The 19,049-nt window shown below is 43.7% G+C and overlaps 1 protein-coding gene across 1 annotated transcript; it reads left to right on the forward strand.

The window, feature by feature from the left end:
• The first annotated feature begins 529 nt into the window (after positions 1-529).
• On the forward strand, positions 530-18,745 carry LOC110530413 (histamine H3 receptor). Its single transcript, XM_021613439.3, has 3 exons — positions 530-1,134; positions 1,819-1,985; positions 17,827-18,745. The coding sequence occupies exons 1-3, from the start codon at positions 888-890 to the stop codon at positions 18,613-18,615; spliced, it is 1,203 nt and encodes a 400-aa protein (XP_021469114.2). The 5' UTR covers positions 530-887; the 3' UTR covers positions 18,616-18,745.
• The last annotated feature ends 304 nt before the right edge of the window (positions 18,746-19,049 follow it).

The following is a 19,049-nucleotide window of genomic DNA, read 5'->3' on the forward strand; positions in this document are numbered from 1 at the left end:
ACAGTTGGACTCCAATCAAGTTGTTGAAACATCTCGAGGACGATTAACGGAAACAAGATGCACCTGAGCTCAATGTCGAGTCTCATCGCAAAGGGTCTAGACACTTATGTAAGTAAGGCATCTGTTTTTAATACATTTGCTAAACATTTTAAAAACCTGTTTTCCCTTTGACTTAGTGTCCCCATGAGTGACAGAACAATGAGCCAATCACGGCACAACTAGAGAACATTACCAACTCTCCTTATTTTCTGCTGGCTGCTCCACCACCATCACAGAAACACTGAGCTAGGCTGAAACACCTACATTTTGGAGCTGCCTTATTCAAGAAAGAAAAAAAAACACTGTTTGTATGCTGCTTTATTAACTAAATTCTAAAATTGTTTTACATTGTTTGCAAACTGACATGTGACAAGTATTAATGTCCCACCTTCCCTGAATGACCTGTCGCCATTGGTATACCAGAGCACATAGAGGTGTAAGGCTGTGGGCTAGTGGAGGTGTTTCCTTACTTGTGGAAACTTTTAGCGGAAGTTTCAATTCATTGTAGATACCACAGACGACGTATATAGTGATGTAGATGCCAAAGCGTTTCCCACGTAACAAAAGTTCTGATGCTGCCTAGACCTGCGCGCACTTCATGATAGGCAATGAATGAGCGTTGTTGAGCAAGACGATATATATATAATTGACAGCATCTTTAGGTCATTATATGCATATTCGAATAGGCTGCGCCGGTCGGCGAGGTGACAGGCAAAGGACATACTGAAGTTACATTTTGGATGCGTGGATGCAGATGCGCATGGATTGCAGGTGTTGTATTGCCTATTTCCAACTCCTTGGAATATCCGTCAATGATTTAACACAATTTAAAGCTGATAAATAAGATCATGGGGGGAGATCAACTCGATGCCAACGCAAGCTGGAATTACATGCATAACGACTCAACCAAAATGTGGAGCGACAACGCATTCACAGCGCCTGTCATGGTCATTATTTTGATGATGATGGTAACTTTGGTGGTTGTGATAGTTTTGGGAAACGCTTTGGTCATTTTCGCCTTTAAAGTAGACAAGAGTCTGAGGAGGCAAAGCAACTATTACTTCCTGAATCTCGCCATATCGGATTTTCTTGTTGGTGAGAACATTTTATGATTATTAAATTAAGTACATTGCATGTTGAAGATGTCATTTGCATTACTTTTCTTATTTAAAGTAATTTATTGGTCTGTCTGTTTGAGTGAGAATGATAAACAGTACAATATGAGGAATGTTATTTATGGAACGCAACTCAGCCTCATGTTAGTGGTACAGGCTCCCATTAAAACATTGTTATAGACAGCAGACTGCCAGGAAGTCCAGATTAACAAATGTGGGCTCCGCTCCTCTTGGCAGAGTAGAATAAAAACATTTATTCAAGCATAAGACTAACATGTATCCTAGCGGCTAGAGAAACCAGATAACAACTGGACCGTTGCCAGTTCGAATGCTGGGTCGACGGGAAGAAAAAAAAATCTGTCGAATTGAGCTTGCAACTGGAGGGTTGCTGGTATCAAACCTAGATTCCATTGCCTGCTGTTGTGCCCTTTAGCAACCCCCCCCCCCCCCCACACACCCCCACACACACACACACACACAACATCAGCTCTCATGTGGCAGCTCCATGCACCTCTGGGAAAAAAGAGGGAAAAAACGTGTGATGTGTGTCTTTCAGAGGGGTTGGGTTAAAAGTGGAAGTCACATTTTGGTTGACCCAATATTGACCAATAAAGTAATCTTAACAACTGCAATGCCTCTCCTCTCTCCCCATCTGGTTTTCCAGGGGCATTCTGCATTCCAGTGTACATCCCATACATCCTGACAGGGAGATGGATGTTGGGCAGAGGACTGTGCAAACTGTGGCTGGTCATGGACTACTTGCTCTGTACTGCCTCTGTCTTCAACATTGTCCTGATCAGCTATGACCGCTTCCTCTCTGTCACCAGAGCGGTGAGTAGGAGGAACCTTATGGCCTTGAATTAGTTCGTGGGAATGCCTTGAGAGGGGGATACCATACACACAATTGTCAGTTCTTAATTAAAGCCCCCTTGCAGTCTCTTTCATTTTATTTATGCATCATCACTGTATGTCTACTAAATCACTGTTTATTTCATGAAAATAAATCCAAATATGTTTTGTATCATTTATTTCCCTGAGCCTCCTCATTAGCCGATACAGTTGCATACGTAGGATTTGTAGTACACAGAGTGACTATGACTAACGAACCGACCATCTGGATGAGCGTTTCAGACAGCGGGGTTACCCAGAGGAATGGCTGCATGATGCAAGGGAACGTTATAAAAATATGACCCAGGATGACAGCCTTATGCCCAAACCTCCCCGCCCTCCTGACCAACGCATTCAATGCTTCCTTCAGTACTCCTCACTTGGTAAACAGTTCGACCACATCATTAAAAAACACTGGTACATGTTGAGCACTGATCCACAACAGGAAAAGACGTTTAAAGAACCCCCGCGGGTCGGTCTTCAGACGCCCCCCAACATCAGTCACATGGTGGTGAGGTCTGATCTTCCACCAGTGCCACACAGTACATTTCTAGACAATGTGTCAGACTGTAACTATAGATGTGGCGGGTGCACCCAGTGTAACTTCACGAACGAATGCACAATGTACAATCACCCTTTTACGGGCAAGCCGATTAAGGGCATCATTACATGTTCCACAAAAATGTGATATACCTGATCAAATATATGATCAAGTATATTTTTTAAAACTATTTTCTACATTGTAGAATAATTGTGAAGACATCAAAACTGTTAAATAACACATGGAATCATGTAGTAACCAAAAAAAGTGTTAAACAAATCAAAATATATTTGAGATTCTTCAAAGTAGCCACCCTTTGCCTTGATGACAACTTTTGCACACTCTTGGCATTCTCTCAACCAGCTTCACCTGGAATTATTTTCCAACAGTCTTGAAAGAGTTCCCACATATGCTGAGCACTTGTTGGCTGCTATTCCTTCACTCAGCGGTCCAACTCATCCCAAACCATCTCAATTGGGTTGAGGTTGGGTGATTGTGGAGGCCAGGTCATCTGATGCAGCACTCCATCACTCTCCTTGGTCAAATAGCCCTTACACAGCCTGGAGGTGTGTTGTGTGCTGCAATTTCTGAGGCTGGTAACTCTAATGATCTTATCCTCTGCAGCAGAGGTACCTCTGGATCTTACTTTCCTGTGGTGGTCCTTATGAGAGCCAGTGTCATCATAGCTCTTGATGGTTTTTGCGACTGCACTTTTTCCGAATTGACTGACCTTCATGCCTTAAAGTAATGATGGACTGTCGTTTCTCTTTGTTTATTTGAGCTGTTCTTGCCATAATATGGACTTGGTCTTTTACCAAATAGGGCTATCTTCTGTATACCACCTCTGCCTTGTCACAACACAACTGATTGGCCCAAACGCATTAAGAAGGAAAGAAATTCCACAGATTAACTTTTAACAAGGCACACCTGTTAATTGAAATGCATTCCAGGTGACTACCTCATGAAGCTAGTTGAGAGAATACCAAGAGTGTGCAAAGCTGTCATCGTGGTAAAATAAAATATATTTTGATTTGTTTAACCCTTTTTTGGTCACAAGCTGATTCCATATGTGTTATTTCATAGTTTTGATGTCTTCACTATTATTCTATAATGTAGAGAATAGTAAAAAATAAACATCTTTGAATGAGTAGGTGTCCAAACCTTTGACTGGTACTGTATATATAAACTAAGCAAAAAAATAAGTCCTCTCACTGTCAACTGCGTTTATTTTCATCAAACTTAATGTGTAAATATTTGTATGAACATAAGATTCAACAACTGAGACATCAACGGAACAAGTTCCACAGACATGTGACGAACAGAAATTTAATAATGTGTCCCTGAACAAAGGAGGGGGGGGGGGTCAAAATCAAGAGTAACAGTCAGTATGTGGTGTGACCACCAGCTGCATTAAGTACTGCAGTTCATCTCCTCCTCATGGACTGCACCAGATTTGCCAGTTCTTGCTGTGAGATGTTACCCCACTCTTCCACCAAGGCTCCTGCAAGTTCCCGGACATTTCTGGTGGGGAATGGCCCTAGCCCTCACCCTCCGATCCAACAGGTCCCAGAAGTGCTCAATGGGATTGAGATCTGTGCTCTTCGCTGGCCATAGCAGAACACTGACATTCCTGTCTTGCAGGAAATCACGAACAGAACGAGCAGTATGGCTGGTGGCATTATCATGCTGGATCATCATGTCAGGACGGTCCCTCCACCTCGAAATCGATCCCGCTCCAGAGTACAGGCCTCTGTGTAACGCTCATCCCTTCGACAATAAATGCGAATCCAACCTTCACCCCTGGTGAGACACAACCGTGACTCGTCATTGAAGAGCACTTTTAGCCAGTCCTGTCTGGTCCAGCGACGGTGGGTTTGTGCCCATAGGCGACGTTGTTGCTGTGATGTTTGGTTCAGGACCTGCCTCACAACAGGCCTACAAGCCCTCAGTCCAGCCTCTCTCAGCCTATTGTGGACAGTCTGAGCACTGATGGAGGGATTGTGCGTTCCTGGTGTAACTCAGGCAGTTGTTGTTGCCATCCTGTACTGTCCCTCAGCTGTGATGTTCGGATGTACCGATCCTGTGCAGGTGTTATAACACGTGGTCTGCCACTGCGAGGACGATCATCTGTCCATCCTGTCTCTCTGTAGCGCTGTTTAGGCGTCTCGCAGTACGGACATTGAAATGTATTTCCCTGGCCACATCTGCAGTCATGCCTCCTTGCCGCATGCCTAAGGCATGCCTAATGACACTGGGTATCTTTCCTTTGGTGTTTTTCAGAGTCAGTAGAAAGGCCTCTTTAGTGTTTTAAGTCTTCATAACTGTGACCTTAATTGCCTACCGTCTGTAAGCCGTTAGTGTCTTAACGACCGTTCCACAGGTGCATGTTCATTAATTGTTTATGGTTCATTGAAAAAGCATGGGAAACAGTGTTTAAAAACTTTACAATGAAGATCTGTGGAGTTATTTGGATTTTACGAATTATCTTTGAAAGAAAAGGGGATTTTTTTAGTTTGTTTTGCTGAGTTTATATTATTGTCAAAAAATAACATTGTGATATGCAACTGCATCGAGTTTTCCCCCATCACACATTTAAAGTCAATAGTGGCGAACTACGCATCACCATGGGCAAACTACGTGGCCTCCAGGACACCTACTGCACCCGATGTCGCAGGAAGGCTAAAAATATCTCATCAAGGACATCATCCACATGAGCCACTGTCTGTTCACCCCGCTACCATCCAGAAGGCGAGGTCAGTACAGGTGCATCCAAGCTGGGACCGAGAGACTGAAAAACAGCTTCTATTTCAAGGCCATCAGACTGTTAAACAGTCATCACTAACACAGAGGCTGCTGCCTACTTACAGACTTGAAATCATTGGCCACTTTAATAAATGGATCACTAGTAACTTTATAAATGCCACTTTAATAATGTTTGCATATCTTGCATTACTCATCTCATGTGTTAATACTGTAATTTACACCTCTATTGCATCTTGCCTATGCCGCTCTGTCTATCTTCATCCATCTATTTACATGTATATATTATTATTTTCATTCCTTTACTTATTTGTGTGTATTAGGTAGTTGTTGTGGAATTGTTCGATTACGTGTTAGATATTGCTGCACTGTCGAAACTAGAAGCACAAGCATTGTGCTACACTCACAATAACATCTGCTAACCATGTGTATGTGACCAATAACATTTGATTTGACCAGTTGTGGGATAATGTCAATGTGGCTTTGATTTGATTTTTTAAAATGTATTTTATATTTCACCTTTATTTAACCAGGTAGGCTAGTTGAGAACAAGTTCTCATTTACAACTGCGACCTGGCCAAGATAAAGCATAGCAGTGTGAACAGACAACAACACAGAGTTACACATGGAGTAAACAATAAACAAGTCAATAACACAGTAGGAAAAAAAAGAGAGTACATTGTGTGCAAAAGGCATGAGGTAAGCGAATAATTACAATTTTGCAGATTAACACGAGTGATAAATGATCAGATGTATGTACAGGTAGAGATACTGGTGTGCAAAAGAGCAGAAAAGTAAATTAAATATAAACAGTATGGGGATGAGGTAGGTAAATTGGGTGGGCTAATTACCGATAGACTATGTACAGCTGCAGCGATCGGTTAGCTGCTCAGATAGCAGATGTTTGAAGTTGGTGAGGTGAGGGAGACAAAAGTCTCCAACTTCAGCGATTTTCTTTATTTATTTTTTTTTTTTGCAATTCGTTCCAGTCACAGGCAGCAGAGAATTGTAGCCGGGAGCTTTATATTTATGACAGTTTGCAATGTAAAAAAATAAAATAAATGTATGTACTTACAGAATTGCTTGGCAAGCTACTCATAGGTCGACTGCGAGCTACTGGTAGCTCCTGATCTACTGGTAGCTCCTGATCTACTGGTAGCTCCTGATCTACTGGTTGTAGACCCCTGCTATAGAGCATACCCCACTTACCCCTTCAATTTGGCAGGATACATTTAGGAGGATACACAAGCTGAAATTCCAGGCATTTTTTTTCAAACAGCTCTTACTCAGAAATGGCAGTTTTGACTAGCAGTTACATTTCGTAGCAGGTTCAAACTTATACAGCAGGTTAGGAGAGTTAACGTGGCAGGTTAGGAAAATTAGGATAAGGTTAAGAAAAGGGTTAGGGTTAGCTAAAATGCTGAAATTGTCCAAGACATGACTCGAACATGTCAAGTTACAACCAGGCCTGCCCTGAGAACAGTCTTGGTTTCCACTAATATGAAGCTGTTTTTTTTAATGCACTGCACTTTAACTCTTGAAGTTGGTTGCCATTGTTTTCATTTTGCTTGACAACTTGCAGAGGAAATGTTGCCTGAGACAGAGAGAGGTGAGAGAGGAGAGTGAGAGTTTGGTAAACCATTCCACGCATTCTCTTGAACATTTAGGCACTTACACCTTAGTGCTGTTTTTCTAAGAACCAAACAAATGTAAGTGCTCAATTACTATTGAAAGGGTCAAGACTCCCGTCAGGTGTGTTGCTGGTACTATTTAATGAGCTGCCAGTTGAGTACTTGTGAGGCGTCTATTTCTCAAACTAGACACTCTAATGTACTTGTCCTCTTGCTCAGTTGTGCACCGGGGCCTCCCCTTCTTCCTATTCTGGTTAGGGCCAGTTTGCGCTGTTCTGTGAAGGGAGTAGTACACAGCGTTGTATGAGATCTTCAGTTTCTTGGCAATTTCTTGCATGGAATAGCCTTTAATTCTCAGAACAAGAATAGACTGACGAGTTTCAGAAGTAAGTTCATTGTTTATGCCATGTTGAGCCTGTAATCGAACCCACAAATGCTGATGCTCCAGATACTCAACTAGTCTAAAGAAGGCCAGTTGTATAGCTTCTTTAATCAGCACAAAAATGTTCAGCTGTCCTAACATAATTGCATAAGGGTTGATCAATTAGGCTTTTAAAATGATACACTTGGATTAGCAAACACAACGGCCTCTGTACGCCTATGTATTAATTTTTTTTTAAATCGTCCGTTTCCAGCTACAATAGTCATTTACAACATTAACAATGTCTACGCTGTATTTCTGATCAATTTGATGTTACTTTAATGGACCAAAAAAAATAGCTTTTTTTTTCATAAACAAGGACATTTCTAAGTGACCCCAAACCTTTGAACGGTAGTGTTTTTGCATCAGTTGCATCTTTTGTGGTCATTTTGAAGTTTATAGCATAATGCATCAGCGATTTAAGCATTGTTAATTTTCTTTCTTTTGTTGACATAGTCCCAAAATGTTTTGCTTGTCAGCCATCAAGTTTTTTAAGATGTGTAACATTCAAAATACAGAAATTGAATTTGATGGAGCGTTGGTGTTGGTGGAGTGTTGGTGGAGCGTCACAGCGCTGTCTCTAACAGCAACCTGTAAAGGCTCGCTGGACATGGACAGGCTAAATATTTTGCGCCCCTGCTTAAGCATCAGCGCTCACCAAAATAGCCCTCATGCCACTGAGTGAGAAGTTATTGTTTTTGGGCAGAGTAATGTGAGGTGTTGTTGGAGATGTATCTTGGTCAGTTTAGCTCGGAAAATGCCGCCCTAGTCAAACTGCTGCTCTTGGCGGCTGCCTAATAATGCCTAATGGGCAGGTGTGGGCTTCTCCTCTTCAGCCAGAGGAATGAGGTTTCAAATCTGAAAAGCTTGGCCACCATCGCTTAAATATAATATTAAAATAAATGATAGGGAACGCACCTTATTAGGGCCTCTGACTGAACTGTCACAATCAGTTTAACCATAACAATTACAGTGCAAAATGTCTTTGTCGTAAGTAATCTGTGATGTGCAGAACTTTCAGCAACAGAATGTGGCAGAGAGCGTATACATATTTATATTAACTTATTTAAACTGACTGTCTTTCGTAGCAAACAACACCATCTCTGAAGTTAGACTTTCAGAAATGGGCACAGACACTGTCACCTGTTTTCATTGTGCCAATTTAAATAATTTGTAGCATCAGTGACTGGATGTGCATATGCCAGTTGACTGATCGTGCCTTCTCTAGTGTCTTACTTGCCCATTGGGCACAGACGTCAGTTACATGTCTAGTTTTGATTTACATTTGGTTGAGTTGTCAACCAAATGACGAGGTACGATCACGAATATCCTACCAACTGGACATCAAAACCTGTAATTTCCTGTGTTTCACAGAATCGTGGCTGAATGACGACATGGATATACACTGCACTGGCAAGATGGAACAGCACGCGATGAGGGGGGGCATATTTGTAAATAACAGCTGGTGCACAAAATCTAAGGAAGTCTCTAGAGTTTGCTCGCCTGAAGAAGAGTATACTGTGATAAATTGCAGGGCACACTACTTGCCTAGAGAGTTTTCAGCTATACTTTCCGTGGCTGTTTATTTATCACCACAGACAGATGCTGGCACTAAGACCGCACTTGGTCAGCTGTGTAAGGAAATAAGCAAACAAAAAATAAGGAAACCACTCACCCAGAGGCAGCACTCCTAGTGTAATTGAGAATACTACTACTATAATTGAGAATTTCAATAAGCATTTTTCTACGGCTGGCCATGCTTTCCACCTGGCTACCCCTACCCCGGTCAACAGCACTGCACCCACCACAGCAACTCGCCCAAGCCTTCCCCATTTCTCCTTCTCCCAAATCCAGTCAGCTGATGTTCTGAAATCTGGACCCCTACAAATAAGCCGGGCTAGACAATCTGGACCCTTTCTTTCTAAAATTATCTGCCGAAATTGTTGCCACCTCTATTACTAGCCTGTTCAACCTCTGCTTCGGGTCGTCTGAGATTCCCAAAGATTGGAAAGCAGCTGCGGTCATTCCCCTCTTCAGAGGAGGGGACACTCTTGACCCAAACTGCTACAGACTTATAGCTATCCTACCCTGGCTTTCTAAGGACTTCGAAAGCCAAGTCAACAAACAGATTACCGACCATTTCGAATCTCACCATACCCTCTCTGCTATGCAATCTGGTTTCAGAGCTGGTCATGGGTGCACCTCAGCCACGCTCAAGGTGGCCATCGATAAGAAACATTACTGTGCAGCCATATTCATTGATCTGGCCAAGGCTTTCGACTCTGTCAATCACCACATCCTCATCGGCAGACTCGACAGCCTTGGTTTCTCAAATGATTGCCTCGCCTGGTTCACCAACTACTTATCTGATAGAGTTCAGTGTGTTAAATCGGAGGGTCTGCTGTCCGGACCTCTGGCAGTCTCTATGGGGGTGCCACAGGGTTCAATTCTTGGACAGACTCTCTTCTCTGTATACATCAATGATGTCGCTCTTGCTGCTGGTGAGTCTATGATCCACCTCTACACAGACGACACCATTCTGTATACTTCTGGCCCTTCTTTGGACACTGTGTTAACAACCCTCCAGGCAAGCCTCAATGCCATACAACTCTCCTTCCGTAGCCTCCAATTGCTCTTAAATACAAGTAAAACTAAATGCATGCTCTTCAACCGATTGCTGCCTGCACCTGCCTGCCTGTCCAACATCACTACTCTGGACGGCTCTGACTTAGAATATGTGGACAACTACAAATACCTAGGTGTCTGGTTAGACTATAAACTCTCCTTCCAGACCCATATCAAACATCTCCAATCCAAAGTTAAATCTCCTGTACTCCCTGTTCACCCACGACTGCGTGGCCACGCACGCCTCCAACTCAATCATCAAGTTTGCAGACGACACAACAGTGGTAGGCTTGATTACCAACAACGACGAGACGGCCTACAGGGAGGAGGGGAGGACCCTCGGAGTGTGGTGTCAGGAAAATAACCTCACACTCAACGTCAACAAAACTAAGGAGATGATTGTGGACTTCAGGAAACAGCAGAGGGAACACCCCCCTATCCACATCGATGGAAGAGTAGTGGAGAGGGTAGTAAGTTTTAAGTTCCTCGGCGTACACATCACAGACAAACTGAATTGGTCCACCCACACAGACAGCATCGTGAAGAAGGTGCAGCAGCGCCTCTTCAACCTCAGGAGGCTGAAGAAATTCTGCTAGTCACCAAAAGCACTCACAAACTTCTACAGATACACAATCGAGAGCATCCTGTCGGGCTGTATCACTGCCTGGTACTGCAACTGCTCCGCCCACAACCGTAAGCCTCTCCAGAGGGTAGTGAGGTCTGCACAACGCATCACCGGGGGCAAACGACCTGCCCTCCAGGACCTCTACACCACCCGATGTCACAGGAAGGCCATAAAGATCATCAAGGACAACAACCACCCGAGCCACTGCCTATTCACCCCGCTATCATCCAGAAGGCGAGGTCAGTACAGGTGCATCAAAGCTGGGACTGAGAGACTGAAAAACAGCTTCTATCTCAAGGCCATCAGACTGTTAAACAGCCACCACTAACATTGAGTGGCTGCTGCCAACACACTGACTCAACTCCAGCCACTTTAATAATGGGAATTGATGTAAAATATATCACTAGCCACTTTAAACAATGCTACTTAGTATAATGTTTCATAACCTACATTATTTATCTCATATGTATATGAATATACTGTACTCTATCATCTACTGCATCTTTATGTAATACATGTATCACTAGCCACTTTAAACTATGTCACTTTGTTTACATACTCATCTCATATGTACAGTATATACTGTACTCGATGCCATCTACTGCATCTTGCCTATGCCGCTCTGTACCATCACTCATTCATATATCTTTATGTACATATTCTTTATACCTTTACACTTGTGTGTATAAGGTAGTAGTTTTGGAATTGTTAGTTAGATTACTCGTTGGTTATTACTGCATTGTCGGAACTAGAAGCACAAGCATTTCGCTACACTCGCATTAACATCTGCTAACCATGTGTATGTGACAAATACATTTTGATTTGATTTGAATTGGCTTCCTATTTCACAACAAAGCATCCTTCACTCATGCTGCCAAACATGCCCTTGTAAAACTGACCATCCTACCAATCCTCGACTTCGGCGATGTCATTTACAAAATAGCCTCCAATACCCTACTCAACAAATTGGATGCAGTCTATGACAGTTCCATCCGTTTTGTCACCAAAGCCCCATATACTACCTACCACTGCGACCTTGGCTGGCCCTCGCTTCATACTCGTCGCCAAACCCACTGGCTCCATGTCATCTACAAGACCCTTCTAGGTAAAGTCCCCCCTTATCTCAGCTCGCTGGTCACATAGCATCAACCACCTGTAGCACACGCTCCAGCAGGTATATCTCTCTGGTCACCCCCAAAACCATTCTTCCTCTTTTGGCCGCCTCTCCTTCCAGTTCTCTGCTGCCAATGACTGGAACGAACTACAAAAATCTCTGAAACTGGAAACACTTATCTCCCTCACTAGCTTTAAGCAGCAGCTGTCAGAGCAGCTCACATATTACTGCACCTGTACATAGCCCACCTATAATTTAGCCCAAACAACTACCTCTTTCCCTACTGAATTGTATTTATTTATTTATTTTGCTCCTTTGCACCCCATTATTTTTATTTCTACTTTGCTCATTCTTCCACTGCAAATCTACCATTCCAGTGTTTTACTTGCTATATTGTATTTACTTTGCCACCATGGCCTTTTTTTGCCTTTACCTCCCTTATCTCACCTCATTTGCTCACATCGTATATAGACTTGTTTCTACTGTATTATTGACTCTGTTTGTTTTACTCCATGTGTAACTCTGTGTCGTTGTATGTGTCGAACTGCTTTGCTTTATCTTGGCCAGATCGCAATTGTAAATGAGAACTTGTTCTCAACTTGCCTACCTGGTTAAATAAAGGTGAAATAATTAATTTTTTTTAAATAGTGGCCGGAGACTTTAATACAGGGAAACTTAAATCAGTTCTACCAAATTTCCATCAACATGTTAAAAATGCAACCAGAGGGAAAACAATTCTAGATCACCTTTACTCCACACACAGAGACGCGTACAAAGCTCTCCCTTGCTCTCCATTTGGTAAATTCGACCACAACTCTATCCTCCTGATTTCTGCTTACAAGCAAAAATGAAAGCAGGAAGCACCAGTGACTCAGTCTATAAAAAAGTGGTCAGATGAAGCAGATGCTAAACTACAGAACTGTTTTGCTATCACAGACTGGAACATGTTCCGGGATTCTTCCGATGGCACTGGCTTTATCAATATTGAGGACGTCCCCACAGTGACTGTACGTACATACCCCAACCAGAAGCCATGGATTACAGGCAACATTCGCACTGAGCTAAAGGGTAGAGCTGCCGCTTTCAAGGTGCAGGATTCTAACCCGGAAGCTTACAAGAAATCCTGCTATGCCCTGCGACGGACCATCAAACAGGCAAAGCGTCAATACAGGGCTAAGATTGAATCATACTACACCGGGGCTCCGACGCTCGTCTAATGTAGCAGGGCTTGCATACTATTACAGACTACAAAGGGAAGCACGTCCACGAGCTGCCCAGTGACACGAGCCTACTAGATGAGCTAAAGCACTTCTATGCTCGCTTTGAGGCAAGCAACACTGAGGCATGCATGAGAACATCAGCTGTTCCAGACAACTGTGTGATCACGCTCTCCGTAGCCGACGTGAGTAAGACCTTTAAACAGGTCAACATACACAAGGCCACAGGACCAGACGGTTTACCAGGACGTGTGCTCCGGGCATGTGCTGACCAAATGGCAGGTGTCTTCACTGTTATGTTCAACATGTCCCTGATTGTGTCTGTAATACCAGCATATTTCAAGCAGACCACCATAGTCCCTGTGCCCAAGAACACAAAGGCAACCTGCCTAAATGACTACAGACCCGTAGCATTCACGTCCGTAGCCATTAAGTGCTTGGAAAGGCTGGTAATGGCTCACATCAACTCCATTATCCCAGAAATCCTAAACCCACTCCAATTTGCATAACGCCCAAACATATCCACAGATGATGCAATCTCTATTGCACTCCACACTGCCCTTTCCCACTTGGACAAAAGGAACACTTATGAGGGCCTCCCGGGTGGCACAGTGGTTAAGGGCGCTGTACTGCAGCGCCAGCTGCACTGCAGCGCCAGCTGCGCCACCAGAGACTCTGGGTTCGCGCCCAGGCTCTGTCGTAACCGGCCGCGACCGGGAAGTCTGTGGGGCGACGCACAATTGGCCTAGCGTCGTCCGGGTTAGGGAGGGTTTGGCCGGTAGTGCCAGCGACTGCTGGGCGCAGTGCGCGCTAACCAAGGCTGCCAGGTGCACGGTGTTTCCTCTGAAAAATTGGTGCGGCTGGCTTCCGGGTTGGATGCGCGCTATGTTAAGAAGCAGTGCGGCTTGGTTGAATTGTGTATCGGAGGACGAATGACTTTCAACCTTCGTCTCTCCCGAGCCCGTGAGACAAGATAGTAGCTACTAAACAGTTGGATACCACGAAATTGGAACACTTATGTGAGAATTCACACAGAATTCAGCGTTCAACACTTCCGGGTTAGAATCCTGCACCTTGAAAGCGGCAGCTCTACCCTTTAGCTCAGTGCGAATGTTGCCTGTAATCCATGGCTTCTGTGGGGACGTCCTCAATATTGATAAAGTACCCTCAAAGCTCATCACTAAGCTAAGTCTCCTGGGACTAAACACCTCCCTCTACAACTGGATCCTGGACTTTCTGATGGGCAGCCCCCAGGTGGTAGGTAGCAACACATCTGCCACATCTGCCTCAACACTGGAGCTCCCCAGGGGTGCGTGATCAGTACTCCCTGTTCACCCACGACTGCATGGCCATGACTGCATTACTGTTGTTTTATTTCTCTACTTACCTATTGTTCACCTAATATATTTTTTGCACTATTGGTTAGAGCCTGTAAGTAAGCATTTCACTGTAAGCCTGTTGTATTCGGCGCACGTGACAAATAAACTTCAACGTGAAATCAACAAAATGTCATTGGACTAAGTTGAGAGACAAAATGCCCTAACGTTGATGACTTGCCATATCCAATTAGTTTTTCCACATTGTCAACACAGATTTTTGGGGGTTGAAATGATGTGGAAACAATGTTGACTCAACCAGTTTTCCCCCAGTTGTCAGATCCTTTGAATGAGTTAAGGCAGATAAAGGAGAGAGGGATGTTGTGTATAATGTTCTGTTTTGTTTCACCAAAAGACAGGGTGAAGTAAACTCTTCACAGCACCCAATCTGAATTCAAATGACCAGATACCTATTCTGACCCAGCTGGGAGAATAAACCTGAATAGTCAGTCATTCCCCTCTTTTTACTGGCTGAAGTGAAACCTATGGTCATGTTTGTGCAGAGCCATATGACTGTGCAGAGCCATACTTTTATAGAGTCCTTGGTATACAAGAGTGCAAAGAGGTCTATGGCTGTAGGCTAATTGAGGTATACTAGGGGAAACTTTTAGCGCTGATCAACCGTTCTGATTCTGCCAAGACCAGCACTTACTTCATGATAGGCTATCGATGAGTGTTGGTGAGCAAGAAGATTGAGTATATTGACATCTTCTTTAGTTCTGTGTGAGTGTGTCATATCGACCATTTTTGAGTAGGTTGCTTCTGTCGGTGACGTGTCCAGCAAAGGACATACTAAAGATACATACTGAATTAAAATAAACTATATGGAACGAATGTATCAGATACCTTATTAGACCACTGACTGAATTGTCACAATCAGTTTAACCATAACAATTACTGCACAGAATGTCTTGGTAGTAAGTGATCTGTGGTGTAAAACAAACTTTTAGCAACACTGTGGCAGAGAGTGTAGAAATATTTGTATATATTTATTTAAACCGACTCTCGTACCAAACAACAGCATCTCTGAATTCAGAAATGGGCACAGACAGTGTCACCCACTTTCATTATGCCAATTTAAATAATTTGTGCCATCAGTGACTGTATGTGCATATGCCAGGTGACTGATCATTCCTTCTCTAGTGTCTTTGTATGAGGTAAAGCATACAAAGCACAGTAGACAAAGGAGAGTAATACTGTGTATAATGTTCTGTTTTGTTTCACCAGCACAACACTTAACATCAGAGGCATGAATACAAATGAAACTAGAGAGGCTGAGGCTCTCCTTTAAGCCACACGACATTACGCTTTGATCATAGACATCCTCCAGTTTCTATGATCCTCCAGTTTCCCTCCAATCAATCAGTAGAGAGAAAGAGATGGTCGGCGGCCAAGGAGCGGCATTTTGCCTTAAAGCACTTTCCTCCCAACTTGAAATAGAAGTGGCAGGCCGTCACATATTGTAGAGCATCTGAAGTGAAAAGGAAAGATTGGGATCAAGATGGAGATGTAGGGTCAGTACAGGTGGTGCAAGTTGAGCTTTTTCCGATAGAAATTGGATCAAATCTAAGAGAGCATGTTGAAGAACCTCATTGAAGCTCATGAAGCAGACTAGGCTGGGGGGATGTACCAAGACATCTCCCTAGAAAGCCCTACAAGACTAGGGCCAGGACTTGTTACTGACCTGACCAGGAAATACTCTGCCACCTAGAACTCCAACCCCTATACACTACCTGGTACGTGGTCACATGGTCCTGGTCACTCCCTAGTGCAAGTTGAAGGGTGGACTGCGTACATATATTACACACAGTAAGTTTACATATATTGTGTACATATATTACACACTAAGTTTCATCCTCACAACCAGGTTTCCATCCAACCTTTTTATGCAGGTAATGTACATGTCGGATGAAAAATCTCATCCCTGATGGAAACAGCACATTTGTCTGTAAACTTTCCAAATGTCACCAAAACCAAAATATGCTAGACAAGGTGGGGTCTTTTTTTTCAACCAGTGAGCACCGAGACGTTCATGGACGTTGAAAAGTAGTTGAAATTTGGTCCGACCTGGCTGTGATTTCAACGTTCACAGATGTCCACAGTTGTTTTTTGGTCATGTCCGGACCAGCCTTGATTTTAACGTCCTAACATAGATGTCCATGATTGGTTAAGATTTGGTCCAAATGTGAACCAATCATAGTTGCCACAAGTTTGGACAGCTCAGTATGTAACAGTACAGTAGAGCACAGTATAGTACACTAAAGAAAATGTAGAGTGTAGTTCAATACATTACAGTAGAGTACAGTAAAGAAGTCGAGTACAGTAAAGCAGAGTAGAGTAGAGTACAGTAAAGTAGAGTATAGTACATTACGGTACAGTAGCGCTACTGTGCTGTACTTTGATGTCCAAACCTGTGAAACATAGACGTCTAGGATTGGTTCAGATTCGGTCCTGTTCAGACCAACTAAATGCTGTCTTGTTTGGTGGTGGAGCTCATTAAAGTAATAGCCAGTGTGTAGAATAACACCCAAATATGTAAAGGAAGATATTGCATATTTCTACCTTTTGTGTACACATTTAGGATACATAACCATGAAGAGAATAACATTCATGTCAATAATTATACATTTCTGGGTATTATAGATCAGGGACCCATGATGAAATTCCGTTAACTTAATTCTGTTATCGGATGTATATTATTAATATTATTATTATTATTATGCATTTCAATAACCAAAATAGGTGTCATAGCTGACACCCCATTTTTTTCTGCAGATATCTTGAACGTTAATTTGGAGCAGATATTTAAGGGTTTTTGAAAACGTGGACTTTTTCAAACGTTACTAAACTTTGCATCTGCGCAGTTCTTCCAGTAGATGTGTTTTTGTAAAATGTACTGTGTAAATTGTTGTCACTTGTGCTCCCTCTTTGGCCTCTAGGTCACCAGGCTGCTCGTTATGGCGCACACCTGTCACCATCTTTACGCGCATTACGACACTCACCTGGACTCCATCACCTCCTTGATTACCTTCCCTATACATGTCACTCCCTTTGGTTCCTTCCCCAGGCATCATTGTTTTATGACACTCACCTGGACTCCATCGCCTCCTTGATTACCTTCCCTATATATGTCACTCGCTTTGGTTCCTTCCCCAGGCATCATTGTTTCTGTTTCCTGTCTGTGCTGTTTGTGTCTCTTGTTTTGTATTGTGTTTCATTTATTTATTAAAACACACACTCCCTGAACTTGCTTCCCGACTCTCAGCGCACATCGTTACAGTTGTATGGTTTATTGAACATTGAAATCAATGGTTTTTGTTTGGCATACATTATAAGAAAAAAACCTGAGTCTGTGCAATTCAGTTATTGTGGAATTGCCCTTTACAAACCAACATCTAGACAGAATGAGTCATAACACAACAAAGCCCAAAATCATTAATCATGTCCATCATCTTTGTCTCTTGTTTCCGCCAGGTGAGCTACCGTGCCAGACAGGGCATGACCCACCAAGCCATCATGAAGATGATAGCAGTCTGGGTCCTGGCCTTTGTCCTCTATGGCCCTGCCATCATCTTCTGGGAGCTGGTGGTGGGGAAGAGCCGTGTCCCAGAGGATGAGTGCTACGCTGAGTTCTACTACACCTGGTACTTCCTCCTCAGTGCCTCCATGTTGGAGTTCTTCTCCCCCTTAATCTCCGTAACCTTCTTCAACCTCAGCATCTACCTCAACATACGTCGGAGGAGGCTCCGGAACAGAGATGAGACGAGTGGACAGGCCCACGCGCCTGATGGACAGCCCCCTCCCCTGGGGAGAGGGGAATGCCTCCGCCTCACTTCCCTCTTCTCCCGGAACTCGGTAGTGGTTAAGAAGCTGTCTAGCACTGTGTCGGTCCAGGAGAGGGGATCAGGCTCGGGGTCCTTCCACTCCCAGATCTTCCATCCCCCCTTGGAGCGGCAGGACACCTCCACTAGGGGCACACAGCGCAGCTGCCTGTCAAGGGACAAGAAGATTGCCAAGTCGCTGGCTGTCATCGTGTGTGTGTTTGCTGTGTGCTGGGCGCCCTACACCCTCCTGATGATCATCAGAGCCGCCTGTAAGGGACGCTGCGTCCAGCACCACTGGTATGAGGTCACCTTCTGGCTGCTGTGGCTCAACTCGGCCATTAACCCTTTCCTCTACCCGCTCTGTCACAGCAGCTTCCGCAGGGCCTTCGGCAGGATCCTGTGTCCCAGACGGAGGGCAACTCAGCTGGCCACCAACTGACCTGCAGCATGGCCAATCACTTAAGGGCCTCTACTGTATCATGTGATGGATAGGCCAGTAGCCAGAGAAGTGGTGACCCAAAGGAGATAATCAAGACTAAAACTGATACTTTAGCAATGAACATTTTTAATGGAACAAAACAGATTGTCTTAGATGTGATAGGCCAGTGGCCAGAGAAGTGGGGTGAATCTCGAAAGCCGAAATGACTCAAAGGTGATACTACATAAACTCAAAGGTGATACTACCCACTGGCACAAACTGGTTGAATCAACGTTGTTTCAACGTAATTTGTCAACGTCTTGTGACGTGGAATCTAAGTGGAAAATACAAAAAGTCATCAACTGTTGTTTTGAGGGTGAAATTTCTACAACAGGATTATGTCGCCATTGTAACCAAATTTCGACCTAGACAAACCTTGTAAAAAATATATACCT

Source organism: Oncorhynchus mykiss, chromosome 8, assembly GCF_057628025.1.
Source record: "Oncorhynchus mykiss isolate SJ-2025 chromosome 8, ASM5762802v1, whole genome shotgun sequence".
NCBI classification, from domain to species: Eukaryota; Metazoa; Chordata; class Actinopteri; order Salmoniformes; family Salmonidae; genus Oncorhynchus; species Oncorhynchus mykiss.